The sequence below is a fragment of the Aethalodelphis obliquidens genome, unplaced genomic scaffold (genome assembly GCF_003676395.1).
Source record: "Aethalodelphis obliquidens isolate GAN/ISIS:26980383/991018 unplaced genomic scaffold, ASM367639v1 scaffold34, whole genome shotgun sequence".
Taxonomy (NCBI): domain Eukaryota; kingdom Metazoa; phylum Chordata; class Mammalia; order Artiodactyla; family Delphinidae; genus Aethalodelphis; species Aethalodelphis obliquidens.
In genome coordinates, this window is record NW_020837978.1 from 11,845,088 (window position 1) to 11,862,445 (window position 17,358).

A 17,358-nucleotide genomic window follows, 5' to 3' on the forward strand; every position below is an offset into this window, starting at 1 on the left:
TTGAGGTTAGAAACCCTGGATTTAAATCACAAATCCGTAACAGAATATGTTGGCATTGAAATAACAAGCACTTGGAAGAGCCTTGGATGTGGTGAGAGCCTCCTCTCACTCGGCAGCGGAAGTCAGGACTTGAACCCTCCCCACCAGGCCTGGGCAGCCTGAAGACCTGTCACACGGCTCCGGGGGTGTCAGATGTCCCACTGAAGCCTGTGGACGGCGGGGTTGGGAGGTCCCAGAGGAGGGGGCCCGGAGGAGGCTGCAGGTGCCTGCCTCGCGTGCTGACCACTGGCACCAGGATCTCGGGAGTCGCAGGTGGCAGGTGCGTCCCTGCTGGGTCCTCCTGGGACGTCAGTGGCAGTTCCCATTCTCCTGAGCCCTGGGATCGCACTGAGGGTCCAGGTTCTTCTGGTTGAGTTCGGGCCGCGTTTCCTCCCACCATCTTCCCGAGCTCCTTGGCTCCAGAGCGGGGTCCGTGTTGTCGGAGCCCCAGCCCCTGTGGGGCCGCTCCCTTCACCTGACGCAGGCCCTCGTGGTGCTGGCTGTCCTGCGTATCTCTTGTGTATTCCACACCAAATCCTGGTCCTGCAGCGTCCTCTGTCTGCTACAGAAAAGTGTCAGGTGCCAGCCCAGCGATAAGTCGCAGCTGTCTGGATCTGATTTACAGGGGCTTTTAAACATCTGCTTTTGGTTTGAAGACTTTTTGGCTCACGCTTAGGTCAGATCTGCATATAAAAGATGAGCATGCTTGTCTGCTGCAGGGGCCGCAGAGCTGCCCTGGGAGCAGAGACCCTGGGGACGCTTATGAGCAGGCCCACCTCCCCTCCTGCGCCCAGGCCAGTTTCCAGGCTGCTGTTTGCTCATCTCTGGGGGAGTGTGGAGGATGGGCTCCCGGGCAGGGGGTCCTTGTCAACCCTTTCTGCCCTGATTCCAAACCACCCAGGTATTGCATTCCTGCTGAGGAGGAGAACAAGCTCGAGGACGTGGTGCACACCCTGCTGCAAGCCAACGGCACCCCCGGCCTGCAGATGCTCGAGAGCAACGTCATGGTACGGGGGCCAAGATGGTGGTGGAGACTGGGCTTGCGTCAGGTGGCGGGGCCAACGCAGTTGTTTCATGAACTCACCCTCTTTGTCGACCTGCCCCTCAGAGGTAAAGAGGACAATGAAAAATCAGTCCTCCAGGGATCCAGCATAAGCAAAATGTCCTCTCTTATGAAAACCAAACTAAAGTGCGTTCCTCTGATTGATGGCCCAGGACACAGGACTCATGCTCGTGGGGACCTTTGACTCTATTTCCGGGCCTGGTGGTTTTTTTTTTTTTTTGGTAAATGGCGACTGGGCTGGGCAGGGCAGCTGGATGACTGGGCCACCTGGGCTTCTGGTCAGGCTCACTCAGGGATAAGCACAGCGGCTGCTGACCCTATTTTCAGACAGTCACGAGCCTGCTGAGCTGCCGGGAACCTCTTTAGCCTAGAATTGTGTTCTGACAACCTGAGCTCAAGGCTTTTCCGGCCTCCGCTGACCCTGCCTGGGTCTCCTTTTGCTCTGGGCCCGCCTCACTCTGGGTTTGGCTCAGAGAAGGTAAGCAGCAGCCCCCGTGCTGTGCACACGGATCCCGGTCCAACCGCTCAGTGCCCGTGGGGACATGGGGCGCTCACAGCGGCCATGCCTTTGCCTGAATCGTTGTCACTCTTGGGCCTGTATCAGTTTAGAACTTCCTCCTCCTTTGTTTAGGAGTTACGTCTCTTTATTTTCTAAAGGAGAAACAAAACATCTTTCATACAAAACGTAATCTGTGTCTGGAGGAGGCTTAAGTCCCGATGCCCCGTCTGGAGGGCAGGTGGGCCGGCAGGCTGTCGCGGAAAGAGCTCCGGATGGTGGGAGGGAGGCACCCAGGAGGGTGGCCCTTTGTGGGCGCGCAGCTCAGCCCTCGTCTCCACAGATCTCCCCGGAGGTGCTGTGCAGGGAGGGGATCAAGGTGCACAGGACGGTGCAGCAGAGCGGCCAGTTTGTCGTCTGCTTCCCGGGATCCTTTGTGTCCAAAGTGTGTTGCGGCTACAGCGTCTCTGAGACCGTGCACTTCGCCACCACCCAGTGGACGAGTATGGGCTTCGAGACAGCCAAGGTAGGCAGGCGGCCCTTGGCACGCGTTCCTGTGTGTGTGTCTGTGTGTAGATAATGTTTAATTTCAAAGTGAGTCTTGGAAACCTGAGTTGGCCGAGAGTTTTTTTTTAGAGAGGGAGAGCTGTTAGAGGTTGACTGTATCATGAAAGTCGTCAAGCTCTGTCACTGACCCTCTGCGGTACTGGGAGGTCAGTACTGAAGGTGTTTAAGGCAAACACAGTTCTCGGCTGGCGGAGCCACGAGTACCTGGTGTCTGGTGTCTTTCTCCAGGGAGACACGATTGTCGTACAGTTTTCAATTGCTTTGAATCCAGATGGAATTCAACATTTGAAAATTCAGATAGCGACCCCTCCCTGGTAAAGAAAGCCCTTGACCGCTGCCTAGCGTTGAAAATTCTGCCCTAAAGGGACGTGACTGCCCCTTGCAGGAGATGAAGCGTCGCCACATAGCTAAGCCATTCTCCATGGAGAAGTTACTCTACCAGATCGCACAAGCGGAAGCGAAAAAGGAAAACGGTCCCACTCTCAGTACCATCTCAGCCCTTTTGGACGAGCTCAGGTAACACAGGACCCCCGGGGCCCAGGCCGGGTGGGATGGGGGTGCGGCCCGTCCTCTGTGGGAAACCGCCGGCCACCGGCTCGGAGCTGCAGGGCCCGCCTGGGGCTTGGCCAGCGGGCGAAGACTTCGGGGTGCCGATGCTGCAGGAGGTGCACCCTCTTTGTGGAAATGGACAGGAGGGGGCTCCTGAACCCCTGGCCTCACAGGTCCTTGGTGCCCCTTGCCAGCGAGGAAGGGCCCTGGGAAGGAGCAGACAGGGCAGGAATTGAAGTGACCGTTTGCGTGGCTTCCCACGTGACCTGCAGAGGCTCAGCGGAGCTGCTGGACAGCACACGATCTTCACGCGCGTGTTGATCCTCTGATTCCGACGTCGGCAGATAGTTTGTCACGTCCGTCTTTGGCCCGGGCGTGGGGGCACCCTGGCTGGCACTGGGCGCTTTGCCCCGGGTTCACCGCAGGCAGGGCCCGGCCATCCGAGAGCCCTTGGGGGTGGTCTGGCCTTTCAACTTCGTACGCAGGCCCCAGGTGGGGAAGCTGGGCCCCGAGGTCCCGCGGCCCAGCCACTTGGCGCCCTGAGCCTCGTGTGTCTGGACAGGGACACGGAGCTGCGGCAGCGGCGGCAGCTGTTCGAGGCCGGCCTCCATTCCTCCGCCCGCTATGGCAGCCACGAGGGCAGCAGTGCCGCGCCCGACGGGAAGAAAAAGCCTCGGAAGTGGCTGCAGCTGGAGACCTCGGAGAGGAGGTGTCAGATCTGTCAGCACCTGTGCTACCTGTCCATGGTGAGCCCACGCCTCCCTCACGGCCGCTGCGCCGTCTCCCTGACCCCCAGCTCTGCCTTTCTCTGTCCCCTGCCCATCCTCCCTCAAGCAGCTGCCACGTGACACGTGCCCCCCGCCCCGGTCTCTTTCGTTGTCTCTTTTACCTTCTTTTCAGCCCTGTGACTGATCTTGCTGCCCCGTGGACTCAGAAATCTGTCTGGTTCAAGCAGCATCTCCTATCCCCAGCCTCCCTGTGCCTGCTCCTGGCTGGAAGGCGGCCCCCTGAGCTGCCACAGTCCAGCCCGTCTGCCTGCCTTCCTGGTCGCTCCTGCAGCCTCCTTGAGGGGTGATCCAGCCCAGCCTGAGGCTGTGTTACATGCTTAGCGTCCCCTATGCCGACCCCATCCCAGGCCAGAGGCGACCCCGTCCAGAAGCCTTGCTGGACGGCCAGCTGGACAGTGCAGACCCGCCTCTTGCCTCCCGTGGGCAGCTGCCCTGACACAGGTCTCTGTAAACGCAGGAACGCCCCCCGCTGCTGTGGCCTCAGCCGATGCCATTGCCCTCTCCCTACCTGGGCAGAATCCCCCTCCCCAGAGAGAAGCTTAGGTAGTAAGTGCCCGCGCAATGCCCCCCTCGTGCATCCCCACCAGCCCCACGTGGCCACCGAGGTGCAGAGCGGCAAGCGTGTCCCAGGTCTGACTCTTGGCCTCCTGGCCATGTGCCGTGTGACTGTGATGCCGTCTCACCCCCTCGCCCTGTGTCCCCGGCACACCTCTGGCTGCCCTGCAGAGAAGAGGGGACTACGTGGCCACTCCCGCTGAGCCAGATGCCCTTTGTCACACATGAGACGTCAGAGCACTGAGAAATAACGGGAGGAATACTGTAATAGTTGGCTAGGGCTGCCGTATCAGAGCACCACCGACTGCTGCCTTGAGCAACAGAAGTCCCTTTTCTCATAGTTCTAGAGGCGGGACGTCCAAGATCGCTGTGTCGGCAGGGCTGGCTCCCTCTGAGGCCTCTCCCTGGATCCCAGACGGTCGCTTTTCCCTGCGGCACAGTGGTTGTGGCCTTTCCTCTGTGTGCTTCTGTGTGTTAATCTCTGGTTAAAAGGATGTAAGTCATATTGGACTAGAACCCACCCTTATGACCTCAGTTTCCCTGATTATGTCTTTGAAGGTCCTTTCTCCAAATAAGTCACCTCTGGAGTTACTGAGGGTTAGGACTTCCATGTCTGAATTTGGGGAGGGGGGTAATAATTCCGTCCATAACCACCACACATCCCACTTTACATATTTTCTTCTATCTAGCTTTCTTTTCCCAGAGGCTTTTGAGAGGATACAGTCAAGAATCAAGCTGTCTTTAAAACAAACAAGTCATAAGAATTTCCCCAGATCTTAAAAATGTTTTGTGAATATCGCTCATAAAAGCCGCATAGTTCTGTGTTCGTTCCTCTTGCATTAGAATGGGGTTATTCTCGTGGGAAGCAATCATCGTGTATTTCCCATGAGCCTGGGTGACTCTGTTGTGACCTCATGTGGCCCTGGTTCCTTCCTGTGGGCTCCAAAAACGGCAGGGTGTGGGCTCATTTTTAGGCTCTCCCTCCGAAAGCTGTACCTTGAGAGTTGTCACCAGGATTTCTTAGCCAGAATGGTATTTTAAAAAGCACATATCCTGAATACATAGGTAAAAATTGAAGTTTTATTTATATATGCTTTTCATTGCTTAGGTACTAAGGGGTTTATATGTTTTTGTTCACTGTTTCGTATGTATGTCTGTTCCTGTCCTCAGCCCCGGGTGATGTGTTTGTGCCAATAAGTGTCATTTCCTTATTCCTACAGCTTATTTTTTTTGTTTCTTTTTTTATAAATTTATTTACTTTTATTTATTTATTTATTTTTGGCTGCATCGGGTCTCTGTTGCTGCGCTTGGGCTTTCTCTAGTTGCGGTGAGCGGGGAGTCCTCTTCGTTGCGGTGCGCAGGCCTCTCTTGTTGCGGAGCACGGGCTCTAGGTGCGCAGGCTTCAGTAGTTGTGGTGCGTGGGCTTCAGTAGTTGTGGTACACGGGCTCGGTAGTTGTGGTGTGTGGGCTCAGTAGTTGTGGCTCACGGGCTCTAGGCGCACGGGCTCAGTAGTTGCGGCGCACGGGCTTAGTTGCTCTGCAGCATGTGGCATCTTCCCAGACCAGGGCTTGAACCCGTGTCCCCTGCACAGGCAGGCAGATTCCCAACCACTGTGCCACCAGGGAAGTCCCCAGCTTGTTTTCTTGTCTTTGCTTAGCAACAATGAAGATAAGAAACCTAGGTCTTCCCGTTGAATCCTTATGGAAAGACCTGTGATCCTTTGCATCTGGTGTGTCAAGGCAGCATTTTTGCATTGTTTACACTGAGTGAGACCAGGACCGGGAGTCAGGGTTGGGGTGAGGGATGCCCCCCGCCCACACACACACAGCTCTGAGCATCTGCGGGGCCTCGGCCCATCCCTGGTGCCAGCGCACCCTCAGGGCACTGGAGATTCAGGCTTGCGGGGCAAGGATCAGGAACCGTGCTGGCTGGAGTGTGGACAGAGGTGCTGCCTCCCGAGGTGGTGTAAACCAGCTGGACCAACTGAGCCGCCCAAGAGCAGGAGAAACACGCGTTGCCGCCGAAGTGTCCAGGGTGTGGCCATTCTGGCACCTTTTGTACCGGCGTAGTTTTTGAAGAAGTCTCAGGAGCCCTGAGAACCCTCAGCCCCTGTCCACCAGCCCGCTGCGCTCAGACCCTCTGGCGGGAAAGTGCACAGGAGCCAGGAGGGCCCTCGAGGCCTTTGGGTGCAGCCCAGAGATGGTCACTTACTTGTTTCCTGGTTGACGATCCCGGTGACTTGTTGGTGTTCTCGTCAGTATCCCATGTCTCTGGGTCACAGACGCCCCTGGCCTGGGCGGTGGCCTCCCACACTCTGCTCCCGGGACACCCCCCCTGTCCTCCACCCCCGAGTCCCCTCAGCCTCGGGTGCCTCTCGTCCCGCAGGTCGTGCAGGAGAACGAGAATGTGGTCTTCTGCCTGGAGTGTGCCCTGCGCCACGTGGAGAAGCAGAAGTCCTGCCGCGGCCTGAAGCTCATGTACCGCTACGACGAGGTCAGTGCCTCGCGGGGTGGCAGCGGTCCCCTGCCTGCGTGGTCCATGTCACAGCTCGTCGTGACCGCGTGCAGCCGGCCTGGTTCCAGGTGCCTTCTGGCCGGACGGTGCCTGACGTGGTGGGAAGGTAGCTCCTTGCGCCAAGGTGGGGGAGTGGGCAGGTCCGGCTCGAGTTCCACTGGCCTGGAGAAACCAGGAGCTGAGGCTGCAGGGACTTCTGTCCTTGTCCGCGCTTTGTCGTGCCCCAGCGAGCCTGTCCGCAGTGCGCTCAGCTCTGCTTTCCCTCCTGGCCTCGGTGCCTCGGTTCATAAGGAGTTCGGTTTCAGGGCGTGGCTGCCCCACTGTCTGGAGGGGACTGTGCCTTCATCTCCAGTCGGGGCCCAGAACAGACCGAGACCGAAATCGGCAGGGCCAAGCCAGGGCTCCCCTTCCCTCCAGGCCGAGGGCCGCTTCGGGGGCCTTGCGGCTGCGTCCATCTGGTCTCTGTGTCCTCAGAGCAGCCCGGGACTCGGCCTGAGGAGCCTTCCTGGCCCCAGCCCCGCGGGGCCGGGGCCTCTGGGACACAAAGTGCCGATCGCCGTGCCCGACTGCCCGTGTCGGCGTCCCTCCCCCGCAGCTGCCAGCGGTTCTGCTGTGGGTCTGTGCGTGGTGAACTTCAGAGCCTGCGGCCACTTGCTGAGCTATGGGCAGCGCCCGCGCCCTTGTCCTTACCCCGGGGCCTCGGCAGACACGGAGCCTTTCACTGTTTGCTCCTGAAGGCTTCAACTTCTGAATAAATCCCAGTTCCACCCTGTCTGAAAACCGCAGCCGTCCCCAGAGGCAGGTCCGCATGAGGCGCTTTCTGTGTCGGCTGGTCTCCACTGCCCGTTAGGTGCCCCCACGGGGAGGGCGCTGCTCAGCCGGCCCGGAGCACTGAGGGCTCCGCTTCCAGAGCAGCCTTGCTTGTCTCGTCACGTGTGTTTTACGTGCTTCCAGGCTGCTCTGCGATTGCGTTTCCGGGTACAAGCTCGCAGCTCCGGAGACACGTGGCCCTTTTTCTGGGGGGGTCACCTTGGGAGACTGCTCTGGGGGGACCCCGTTGCCCCTCTTGGCCCGCCCTCTTCCAGAGAAGCGTCCTCCTCCCTGTGGTGTCTGGCCGTGAGCCCCTCTCTGAGGGTGGAACCTGCCGGCTCTCCCATCCCCACTGCCCCCGAAACCTGGGGCCGACAGTCCCACGTAAGGCGGCCTCATCCAGCCATCACACATGGCAGCCCCGGGCAGGGCCGGGCCGGGTGCCCCGGGAGGCAATGGGGGCACCCGTGGGGTCTCAGGCTGTGGTCAGACTTGATCAGAAGCCTTTGGCTAAATTGTAAGATTGGAAAGCTGAAAATAGATCTCTTTGCATCTTCTTTGTTTTTAAAGAGCATGTTCAGCGAAGGCAATAACCACTTTCCCCTCCCTGCTTCTTCACTTGAACAGCAAATGTCAGAACACGGTTAAAAATAAACCCTCGTGTCTGAGTCAGAGCATCTCTGGCAACTCGCAGGGTACAGCCGGCGGCGCTGGGGCTTCTCGAGATGATTCTGAAGCTCGACAAAACGTGGGTTAGTTTCCACCTCCAGCCCATCTTGGAGCTAGGTGTCTTGATGTGACCAAAATCCTGGAAAAGAATCACATATGTAGTAGGGTCTGTCGGTCTGAAGCTTAATCATTGGTTCTCACGCATAGGGAAAAGGTTTTGTCAGCCTCCTACTTTGCCAGTGGCCTGTTTTAGTAAATGAAAATCACAAGTCAGTTCCCTGTTGAGTTGAACTGTATTTTTTTTTTTTCTTTTTTTAATTGGGGAATTTCCAGCTCTGGGTTGGATCTCAGAAATGGCTCTTGAGAGCACAGCTCTGGTCTGAGCCGTGGTGCCCAGCAGTCAGACCCCTCTGTCCAGCTGTTCGGTCCCACAGGTGCAGGCGGGCGGCTGCCTCCTCGGACCCCCTGCTGCCCAGGTGGCTTTAGCTGCAGGTAACTGGGCTTTACTGAAGCTCATCTGTTTGTTCTTCATTAGCATGTGTATCCTAAGTGCTTTAAGTGGCCCAACGATGTCTGCAGTGCCTGGGAGCAGGCCTGGGCCCGGACTAGGCTGACCCTCAGGCTTGAGTGAAGGAGTGGCCTCCTGTCCCCGTGTCCTCCTGGTCTGTCCGTCCCTGGCTCCAGCAGGTGCTCTGCAGTGTATGTCAGAACATGGGCCATTTTAATACTCCTCCACGTGGTTTCTTTTAAAACTGGATGGTTGCGAGTTGTGTTAGTTACACATGTATTTTTGACGCCAACAGATAGATGGTTCTCTTGTTGCGTTTGTTCTCTCCCCTTCGCTGAGGAGGGATCGAGAAACGTTTATAGACACGTGTTTGTATTCATCTGCAAGAGCAGGTTAAGTAGGCTCCAGAGTAGCAGAGAGAGCCACAAGCAGCCCCCAGGCATTTGTCACCGTGCAGGGAGCCAGGCGAGGGGCCCTGGGCACTCAGGCCTGAGTCTCCCCTCACTTCCCAGCCCTCCCCTTCCTGCTGGGGCCCCGGGCGGCCTCTCAGCCCCGAGGAGGTGCCCAGGTGGCGGCAGCAGGAAGCCTGCTGCTGTGTTGTCTCGGCGGCGAGGGACCTCGTGGACACGGGTGAAGGTACAGACCAGATGGGAAAGCAGCTGTAAGGAAACAGCCCCACACTTACTCTGGTTTTGGGGCTGCAGGTATTTCAGGGCTTTCAGCTCGTGAACGTTTGGACTTTACAGCCACCAGGGGGCGCTCCTGGGCTCCCTGGAGGGGGAAGTGGGGTTAGGAAGCTGCCCATCAGGAAAGGACCTGGCGTACCGTTTCCTTGGCTTCCAGATGAGAAAAGGCAGGTTTCTCCCCGAGAAGGAGTGTTTCGTTTAGGTGCCTGGCCAGGGGACCTTGGTCTCGGGAAGTTGTTGTCTTAACCAGCTCCCAGGCCGCCGCACCCGGGAACCTCGGGGCGGATTTCCAAGGCCACCCAGCCCTCCCCACCCCACCCCCTCGGTGCCGCTCTGACGTGGTTTGATGAAGGTGACTCCCTGGGGGGTCCTGGCGACGCTCTTCCGTTGGCTAATCCTGTGTCTTCCTTTCAACCCGAAACAGGAACAAATTATCAGCCTGGTCAATCAGATCTGTGGCAAGGTATCTGGTAAAAACGGCAGCATTGAGAACTGTCTCGGTAAACCCACACCAAAAAGAGGGCCCCGCAAGAGAGCGACGGTGGACGTGCCGCCCTCCCGGCTCGCCGCTGCCTCCTCCTCGTGAAGACGCCAGCACCGTGGGCCGGGGATAGATATTTTTCTGTAATTATTATATTCTAGTTTGGAGTACTGGCTGTAGGATACAAGCTGTCTTTGCACTAGCTCTGAAGAAGATTTTCTTCTGGTTTTAGAGAACTAATTTTGTTTTAGCATTAAACTGTTGAACTTTTTTTGTACTTAGAATACCTAGATACTGCAGTCAGATTTTTGAAACTGCCGTATATTCACTGTTTTAAAACCCTTGAGGGGCTGTTATTAATTTGTATCGCCCCTTGTGGCTGACAAAAGCCTTTTTGTTTGATTTTTGTTTTTTTTTTTTTTTTTTTTTTTTTTTGTTTTTTTTTTGTAATTGTTGGGGGAAAAAAAGGCTTTTTTAACCCAGTTTTGAAGAGGGTAAAGTTTGGAGAACAAATTTTAAAACCATCAGTAATGTGAGCAGATTTTTTTCTAGAGAGGAAAAGGGATAGGAGACACACACACACACACACACAAACACAAAACTTGAAAGAAATGGCTTTACTTTGGCTGTCTTTTCTTCTGTCATGTGCAGGATGAGTTTGTAATTGTTAAAACCGGAGAATCCCCATTTTGTTTCTTTGGGCGGTTATGGCAGCTGAAGGTGGACGTTGTTTCCTAACCATAGGCAAAATGAGGAGGTCGGAGTGACTAGGTTCTCTTTACCAGCACATCACTATGCATCTGTTTAAGGAAAAAAAGGAAAGAGAAGAAAAAGACTGCCTGCCTTGGAGGGGGTCGCGTGAGGGAAACCTGTGCCTGATTTCATTAGGAAATCCATTCTGTTATTTTTTGGTGCTGTTGGCTACTTTATCAAAAAACCCTTCAATAGCATCCTTAAAACAAAAAAAGGAAAAAAGTGATTGAAGCCGTTAAGTGCTTCTTCGTCATGGATGTGCAATCTTTCTAACATTCCGTCTTCATCTCACAGCTTGTTGTTTTACACCTTCACAGGTCAGCATTAATCTTTCTTTTTAAACTCGTTCTGTTGGCGATCACATCTAGAGCCACTAGGAGGTCTGCCGTTCTTTTTGAATGTGAAAATGTATCTGCGCTCATCTGGTCTAGTTTTTCTCTTCATGTTGTAACAAAAAGAAAAAAAAAATCCCGTCCCTTTTGTACATACGCCTGTAAATTGTTTTAAATACTTGAGCCTTTTTCTGGGTGGGGGAGGGGAGGGGGTGAGAAGACGAGATGAAGAAAAGCCTTACACTTCAGTTTCTTCATCGGTTGGATTGGATGCTTACAGGGTTTTTCTTGTAACATTTATAAGTGCTGCTTACATCACTGAACAACAACAAAAAAAATAATAATGGAGTAGCTGTTGCCCTTCTCCGGTTGTGTGTACAGTATGTGTGGAATAAAAAAGGGAAACTGTTTTCACAAGCTGTTCTTTGTTTCATAATTGGATTCACCAATCCCGCAGCTGCCCGTGTTGCACTGAGCTCGCCGGTGGGGCTGTCTTGTCAGGAGCGTCCTGTGACACTTTGTCGGTTGTTGTTGGCAGAAGACTGAACTGTGTTGGAATATTTAACAATGACATGAGCAGAGTCGTGTTTTCCAATGTGCTTGTCCGGTTTTCATGGCCTTGCTGTGTGTTCTTGCCCTCTTTTTGGACAGTGAACTTCTGCCTACGGCTTACGGTCTGACGTTTAATTTATTAGCGCTGCTCTGCACCCCTCCCCCGGGAGGGAAGACTTCATGTTGTTTATTGCCAGTTTTTTGTTTACTTTTCAGGTTTGTACTACAAGGTTTAATAATAAAAACAAAGTTTTTTGGACACTTGTTTGTCTTGTGGAAGAGAGTGAATGAAATGAGGTGTTTTCTGATAAACGGGCTGAGGGGGTCTGTCCCACTGGCCAGGGAGTGGAGTGAACACCGAATTTTAATCTTTAATCTCACTTTCCCTCTGCTGGCAGTTACCTGGATGGCCTCTGAACAAAAACCAAACGGCTGCCGTTTGCCTCTCATTTTCTGTGGGGCCCCTGGACCCCAGCGGGCAGCGTGGCCACGAGGGTGCAGGGCCGCAGCCGCCCCTCCTCGTGCCAGCCTGCCCCTCGTCTGTGGGCTGTGAGCGAGCAGGGAGAGGGGAAAACATGTCCCTGGGGGAGCGGGGTCCCGCCAGGAGCGATGGCCGGTGGGCTTGGCTTCGGTTTCTCTCTCTTCCTCTGGGCCCGGCTGTGTGCTCTATTACGGTAGGCCGTGCTTGTTGGACTTCATAATGTTTGTAATGATCAGATGAAAACCCAAACTTGGTTAGAGCCGAGAGGAAGCACAGCTTCCTGCCTGTAGAGGGCTTCGCCGTTCAGTGCCGAGCCGGCGTGGACACCGAATTTCCTGGCCTAGCCCACACGGTGAGGCCTGCAGAACGTGTGTGTTTAGCAGCCCTTCTGTACAAACTGGCTGTGTTTGCGGTCCTCAAACTTTATTGTAGCTGTTGTTTCAGTCAGTTTCTCACACATTATTGGCAACTGTAAAAATCGAGAGCCTCCCTAAATCCACCTGCCTTCCCCGTGGGCCTCTGGGCACAGCTGTGTCATCCTCTGAAGGTGGCCAGAGCGCGGACACCCGGGTTTAGGAGTCACTGTCGTCAGTGTGTAAGGTGGCCAGGGCGGTGTCCACCTCCACTCCCTCCTCGTCAGACTGGACCACGGGGGACTCCCCCACTTCGCTGGGGTCCTGGGCAGCTGGGTCGGTGCAGGGTGCAGATGAGGACGGCCGGGTGGCCCGGGAGGCATCTGGAACCTGAAGAGTAACTTCATCCTGACCGGGGCTCGCTTCAGGCCCTGCAAAATAAAGCAGAGGCGAGCCTGTCCTAAAACTGCCCTGAAGATGGTCATTTGAACTTGCATAGAATATAAAGCGGGTGGGAGTTCTCTGTTCCTGTGACGTGCAGGCTGCAGAACCAGGCCCCATGGCAGTGCAGGAACTGCCCCCAGAAAATGCTGAGCTAGGTGACGCCCGAGGCAGCCCAGGGCCCGAGCTGACCCTTCTGCCACCTGTGACACGTGGAAAGATCCCGAACCCTTTCCAGTATCCAATAAAGCACTGTGCTCAAGGCCAAACCGCGAACACTGCATTTCTTTGAGGAGCACTCCTGGTAACCTTGATAATCTAGATTTACCTCTTTATATCCTTTGAAATAATTCAAAGAAATGGACGTTAGGAGAAAACCCCTGTGGATCCTCTTAAAGGAATCAAAACCATACACAGGTGATGGAGTCTCTTCCTGACCCTGGGAAGGGGCCGGCCTGCTCGGTGGGACAAGGGCCTCCCTCCCCGGGACGGCACTGCTCACGCAGTTCCCGGGAAGGGGAGACGACGGACGGAGCTGCTTTGTGGAGACCTTAGAGACACACGTGGACAGTAAGCCCCGGGCCTCAATTGTGAGGACGGTAGCCCATGGAGTGGGGCCACCAGCGAAGGGGCAGGTGCTGCTGAAGGGCTGGCCTTGCCTTCTTTTGTACGTGGCAGAAACTTAAACGCATTCTCTGTAATGGCGTCTGCGAAGACCACCCACCCAGAAGGAATGGTCCAAAATTTAAAATAAATTGAGTCCAGGTATAGGGCCAAAGCCTCAGTAAGTACACACCGAATGAACATGGAATTTCGGGAAGGCATTAAATGGAGGTAACGTGCCCACAGGGTTGCGCCTAATTTTTAAAACACAAGCCGAGTGCTGAACACAAACCTTGGCCTTGCCCACAGCAGAGATGAAATACCTGCCGAATGGGGAAGGGGAAGCCACACAGGAGAGCTCCCACCTCCCCCAAATTCTAGTGCTTAGCCACAAAAACCGCACTCAAAGTAACTTGTGAGCCAGAGGAGAAAGAACACACCATTTAAGAAAGCTCCCTGTTCACTGAAGGTGTCTGGGTAAAGCCCTGAGAGTCGCTGAAAAATTCACAACCAAAACAGCCAGTGTTTAATTTGTCCACTTCTGTGAGGCCAGACTGGGCGTGGAATGGGTTAGTGGGACAAGAAGATCTGTGCACGCCTTGTGCAACCGAACCGCCCTGTATCGGTTCTCCATGTGCAGGGAAGTCATGGAACTAGGTGTGACTCAGTGTGTGCAGACTTGTCACCCCTACCTGAGACAGGGGACAGCACAGCGTTCCCCTCACCACCGGAGTTCAGGAAGACATCCAGGGCCTCCTGGTCAGAGATGTCCACCAGGTCCATTTGCTCCAGCAGGTCCACATTCACTTCCATGGATGACATGCTGCCCATGGGCTCTGGGGAGACCGGCACAGGAAGAGGTTAGACCGTCTGTCATTTAATAACACTTTAAAAGGTGAGCTTCCACTGTGTTAGGCTAAAAGCACATTGTGTCTTCTAGGTGTAAAATATCTCCCGCTACTGCAGACTTTTAAAACAGACTTTGGAGCAGTGTATTATTGACATGTCCCAGTTTGGTACTTTAAATCCATCCTAGCTTAACCTGGGTTACTATTCCCTCTTACACCTGCCACAGCAGTTTTCCTTTTCACTCCCAGCCCTCTGCTCGCAGGTGCTGAAGGGAACCCTTTCTGCATCAGACAATTCTTGGCTTCGGAGGTGGGCGCTGACTCAGAGAGGCTGACATTCCTGCCAGACACCTCTGGCTGGGGTTGCCCCCAGCTTTACTACAATTCCATTTGGAGTCTTCTCTGCCCTTGTGACATTTCTCTAGTCTTCATCTTAACAGCAAAGTTTGAGCATCTGCAAGCCGGCGAGTTGCAACCAAGAGCTCCCTGCGGTGAAAGCACAGACTAGGGAGAGAATCAGCCCGCTGTGGAGAACAGTACGAAGGGGCCTTAAAAAACCACAAATAGAGCTACCATACGACCCAGCAATCCCACTGCTAGGCATATACCCTGAGAAAACCATAATTCAAGAAGAGTCATGTACCAAAATGTTCATTGCAGCTCTACTTACAGTAGCCCGGAGATGGAAACAACCTAAGTGCCCATCATCGGATGAATGGATAAAGAAGATGTGGCACATATATACAATGGAATATTACTCAGCTATAAAAAGAAACGAAATTGAGTTATTTGTAATGAGGTGGATGGACCTAGAGTCTGTCATACAGAGTGAAGTAAGTCAGAAAGAGAAAGACAAATACCATATGCTAACACATATATATGGAATTTAAGGAAAAAAAATGTCATGAAGAACCTAGGGGTAAGACAGGAATAAAGACACAGACCTACTAGAGAATGGACTTGAGGATATGGGGAGGGGGAAGGGTAAGCTGTGACAAAGCGAGAGAGAGGCATGGACATACATACACTACCAAACGTAAAACAGATAGCTAGTGGGAAGCAGCCGCATAGCACAGGGAGATCAGCTCGGTGCTTTGTGACCACCTAGAGGGGTGGGATAGGGAGGGTGGGAGGGAGGGAGACGCAAGAGGGAAGAGATATGGGAACATATGTATAACTGATTCACTTTGTTACAAAGCAGAAACTAACACCATTGTAAAGCAATTATACTCCAATAAAGACGTTAAAAAAAAAAATCAGCCCACCAGCAGAAAGACACTATAGGACTAGAAGTCTGAGCCTGGGCACAGTGAGGGGTGCCTCCAGGGTCTGGCGTTCATATTTAAACTGCCTCAGTGGTCCAGAAACTACAAGCCAGGTAACTTAAATCATCCCAGGCATGACGCTGCCTGTCACAAGCAAATAGAAATTTCTGGATGTGGACACATCCTTAACCCAGGGTCTCAAAGGAATATAAACTCAACACAAAATCCAATCCAATCTGGAATTTACAGTACACATGTCACTATGAGTGAGGGCCAGCAGAAACAAAGACTATTAGCATCTTTTCCCGAGAATTCAAAGTGGCTTTAAATATTTTAAAGAAAGAAAAGGTTGAATCAAACAATGACCAAGGTGTCAAAAGTCAGATCAGGCATTTGAAAAAAAGCCAAATAACTTCCAAATAGGAAAAATCACTGAAATTTAAAACTTTGGGCACAAGTTAAAGAGCCAAATAGAAAATTAGTGGACAAAATAAGTGGGAAGTATGAAAGAGCTTAAGAGACACGGAAAATGCAGAAGTTACATATTGACAGTTCCAGAATGAGAATGGAGACTGTAGGGACCAGCAGTATTCGCACAGGCTGATTATCTTCCAGATTTGCTGAAAGATCAGACACGCAGGATTTAGGAACAAAATATATTCAAGCAAGACAGATGAAAGAAATCCTCACCTAATCCACTGCAGCGAAATGATGAACATCAAAGAGAAAGAGCAGATTAGGAAAGATAAGGAAATAATTAGACCTACAGCTCAACAACAGGAGTCAGAAGACAGTGGAATAATAAATTCAAAGAGGTGAAGTAAATATCTCAAGATCAAGTGTGAGATACAAGTCCCCCCTACGCCTGCTCTCAGCAAAGGTCGGACCACAGGAGGAGGGAAGAGGGCATGGGTCCCGGGAGGGAGGCCGAAGTGCACGGAAGAGACATGTAAGTCTGTGAGTATATATAAAACTCTGAGTAAAATAATCATGATAGTATCAAATTCGGGGAATTTACTCCAGCTGAATCGGAAAGACTGGACGATAATGACGGGAGAGGCGGCTTGACGAGAGCCAGATCCCCGTTGTGTCTGGCAGGAAGGTGGGAATCTGATCGTCTCTGGGCACAAGAAATCATGAAGGCTCAGCATTAAAGCAGGTAAAGCTTGTTGCAGTTGAGACAACATCGCACTCAAGGTGGCAACATCCAAGGCAGAGGAGCCGGGTGACATGTGCCATCACCGTCGCCCTGGGCCGCGCAGGAATCACGGCCACTTCACAGGGGACACCGGGGCGGTGTTGCCCTGGGCCTCCTGCAAGGCTGACCCGTCAGGGGGACATGAGCGCACAGGGGTCAAGGTCGTGCCTCTGGGGGCTGCTCTCCTGTCGGGGAGAAGGTGGGGAAAATGCGGGTTTTCTTTGTGACTGTGGAGTCCTTCGTGGTGTTTCAGCCTGGCTTTGACTTCAGTTTTGAAAGGAGCAGAGTCTCCCGTTTTTTCTGTCTGTGCCATTCTCTTAAAGAGGGGAGAAAAATAATTGGACCAAAAGCATAGGGAACACTTGCAGGAAAATAGCACCAAATAAGATGGTAACGAAGCCAGTTTTATGATGTTCCGTGTCAAGTCTGGCTCATTTACATTTGCTGTGATCACTGGCTGCCTGGCTTCATTACTATCATCTGATTTGGTGCTTCCTATTTTCCTGAAAATATTTCCTTTAAGTGAGAAAATCTAGTTATTCTGTTTGTAAGAGACATTCCTAAAATATAAGAACAGGAACATTAAAAAAATTTAAGGAAAAATGGGAAGTGGGCAAACAACTAATTAACTTGAAGAAAGCTGACATGGCTATATAAATATCAAAAAAATAGACTTGAAGGGGAAACAAAAGCATTATTGGGGTAAAATACAGCACTTAGTGGTGGTTTCTTCTTTTGGAGGTTTATCCACACTACAGCATGTATGAGTAGTTTGTTCCTTTTTAAAATTAAGTAATTTTATTTAT

The 17,358-nt window shown here is 53.0% G+C and overlaps 2 protein-coding genes across 10 annotated transcripts in view; one reads left to right on the forward strand and one right to left on the reverse strand.

The window, feature by feature from the left end:
• JARID2 (jumonji and AT-rich interaction domain containing 2) overlaps window positions 1-11,624 on the forward strand; it is a 243,175-nt gene extending 231,551 nt beyond the window's left edge. For 6 of the 9 annotated variants that reach the window (XM_027128412.1, XM_027128411.1, XM_027128413.1 and 3 more), the window contains 5 exons: window positions 941-1,046; window positions 1,942-2,124; window positions 2,551-2,681; window positions 3,277-3,460; window positions 6,444-9,553. In XM_027128412.1, coding sequence (XP_026984213.1) covers window positions 941-1,046; window positions 1,942-2,124; window positions 2,551-2,681; window positions 3,277-3,460; window positions 6,444-7,307 — 1,468 coding nt within the window. In that variant the 3' untranslated portion in view covers window positions 7,308-9,553. Of the gene's footprint in view, window positions 1-940; window positions 1,047-1,941; window positions 2,125-2,550; window positions 2,682-3,276; window positions 3,461-6,443; window positions 9,554-9,669 lie in introns of those variants that run through there. The other 3 variants (XM_027128415.1, XM_027128409.1, XM_027128410.1) reach the window with 2 other exon arrangements.
• Window positions 10,766-17,358, reverse strand: part of DTNBP1 (dystrobrevin binding protein 1) — a 124,645-nt gene continuing 118,052 nt past the window's right edge. The window contains exons 9-10 of the mRNA XM_027128417.1: window positions 13,934-14,077; window positions 10,766-12,628 (exon numbers count right to left, since the gene is read on the reverse strand). Of these exons, the coding sequence (XP_026984218.1) occupies window positions 12,417-12,628; window positions 13,934-14,077 (356 nt within the window). The 3' untranslated portion in view covers window positions 10,766-12,416. The remainder of the gene's footprint in view (window positions 12,629-13,933; window positions 14,078-17,358) is intronic.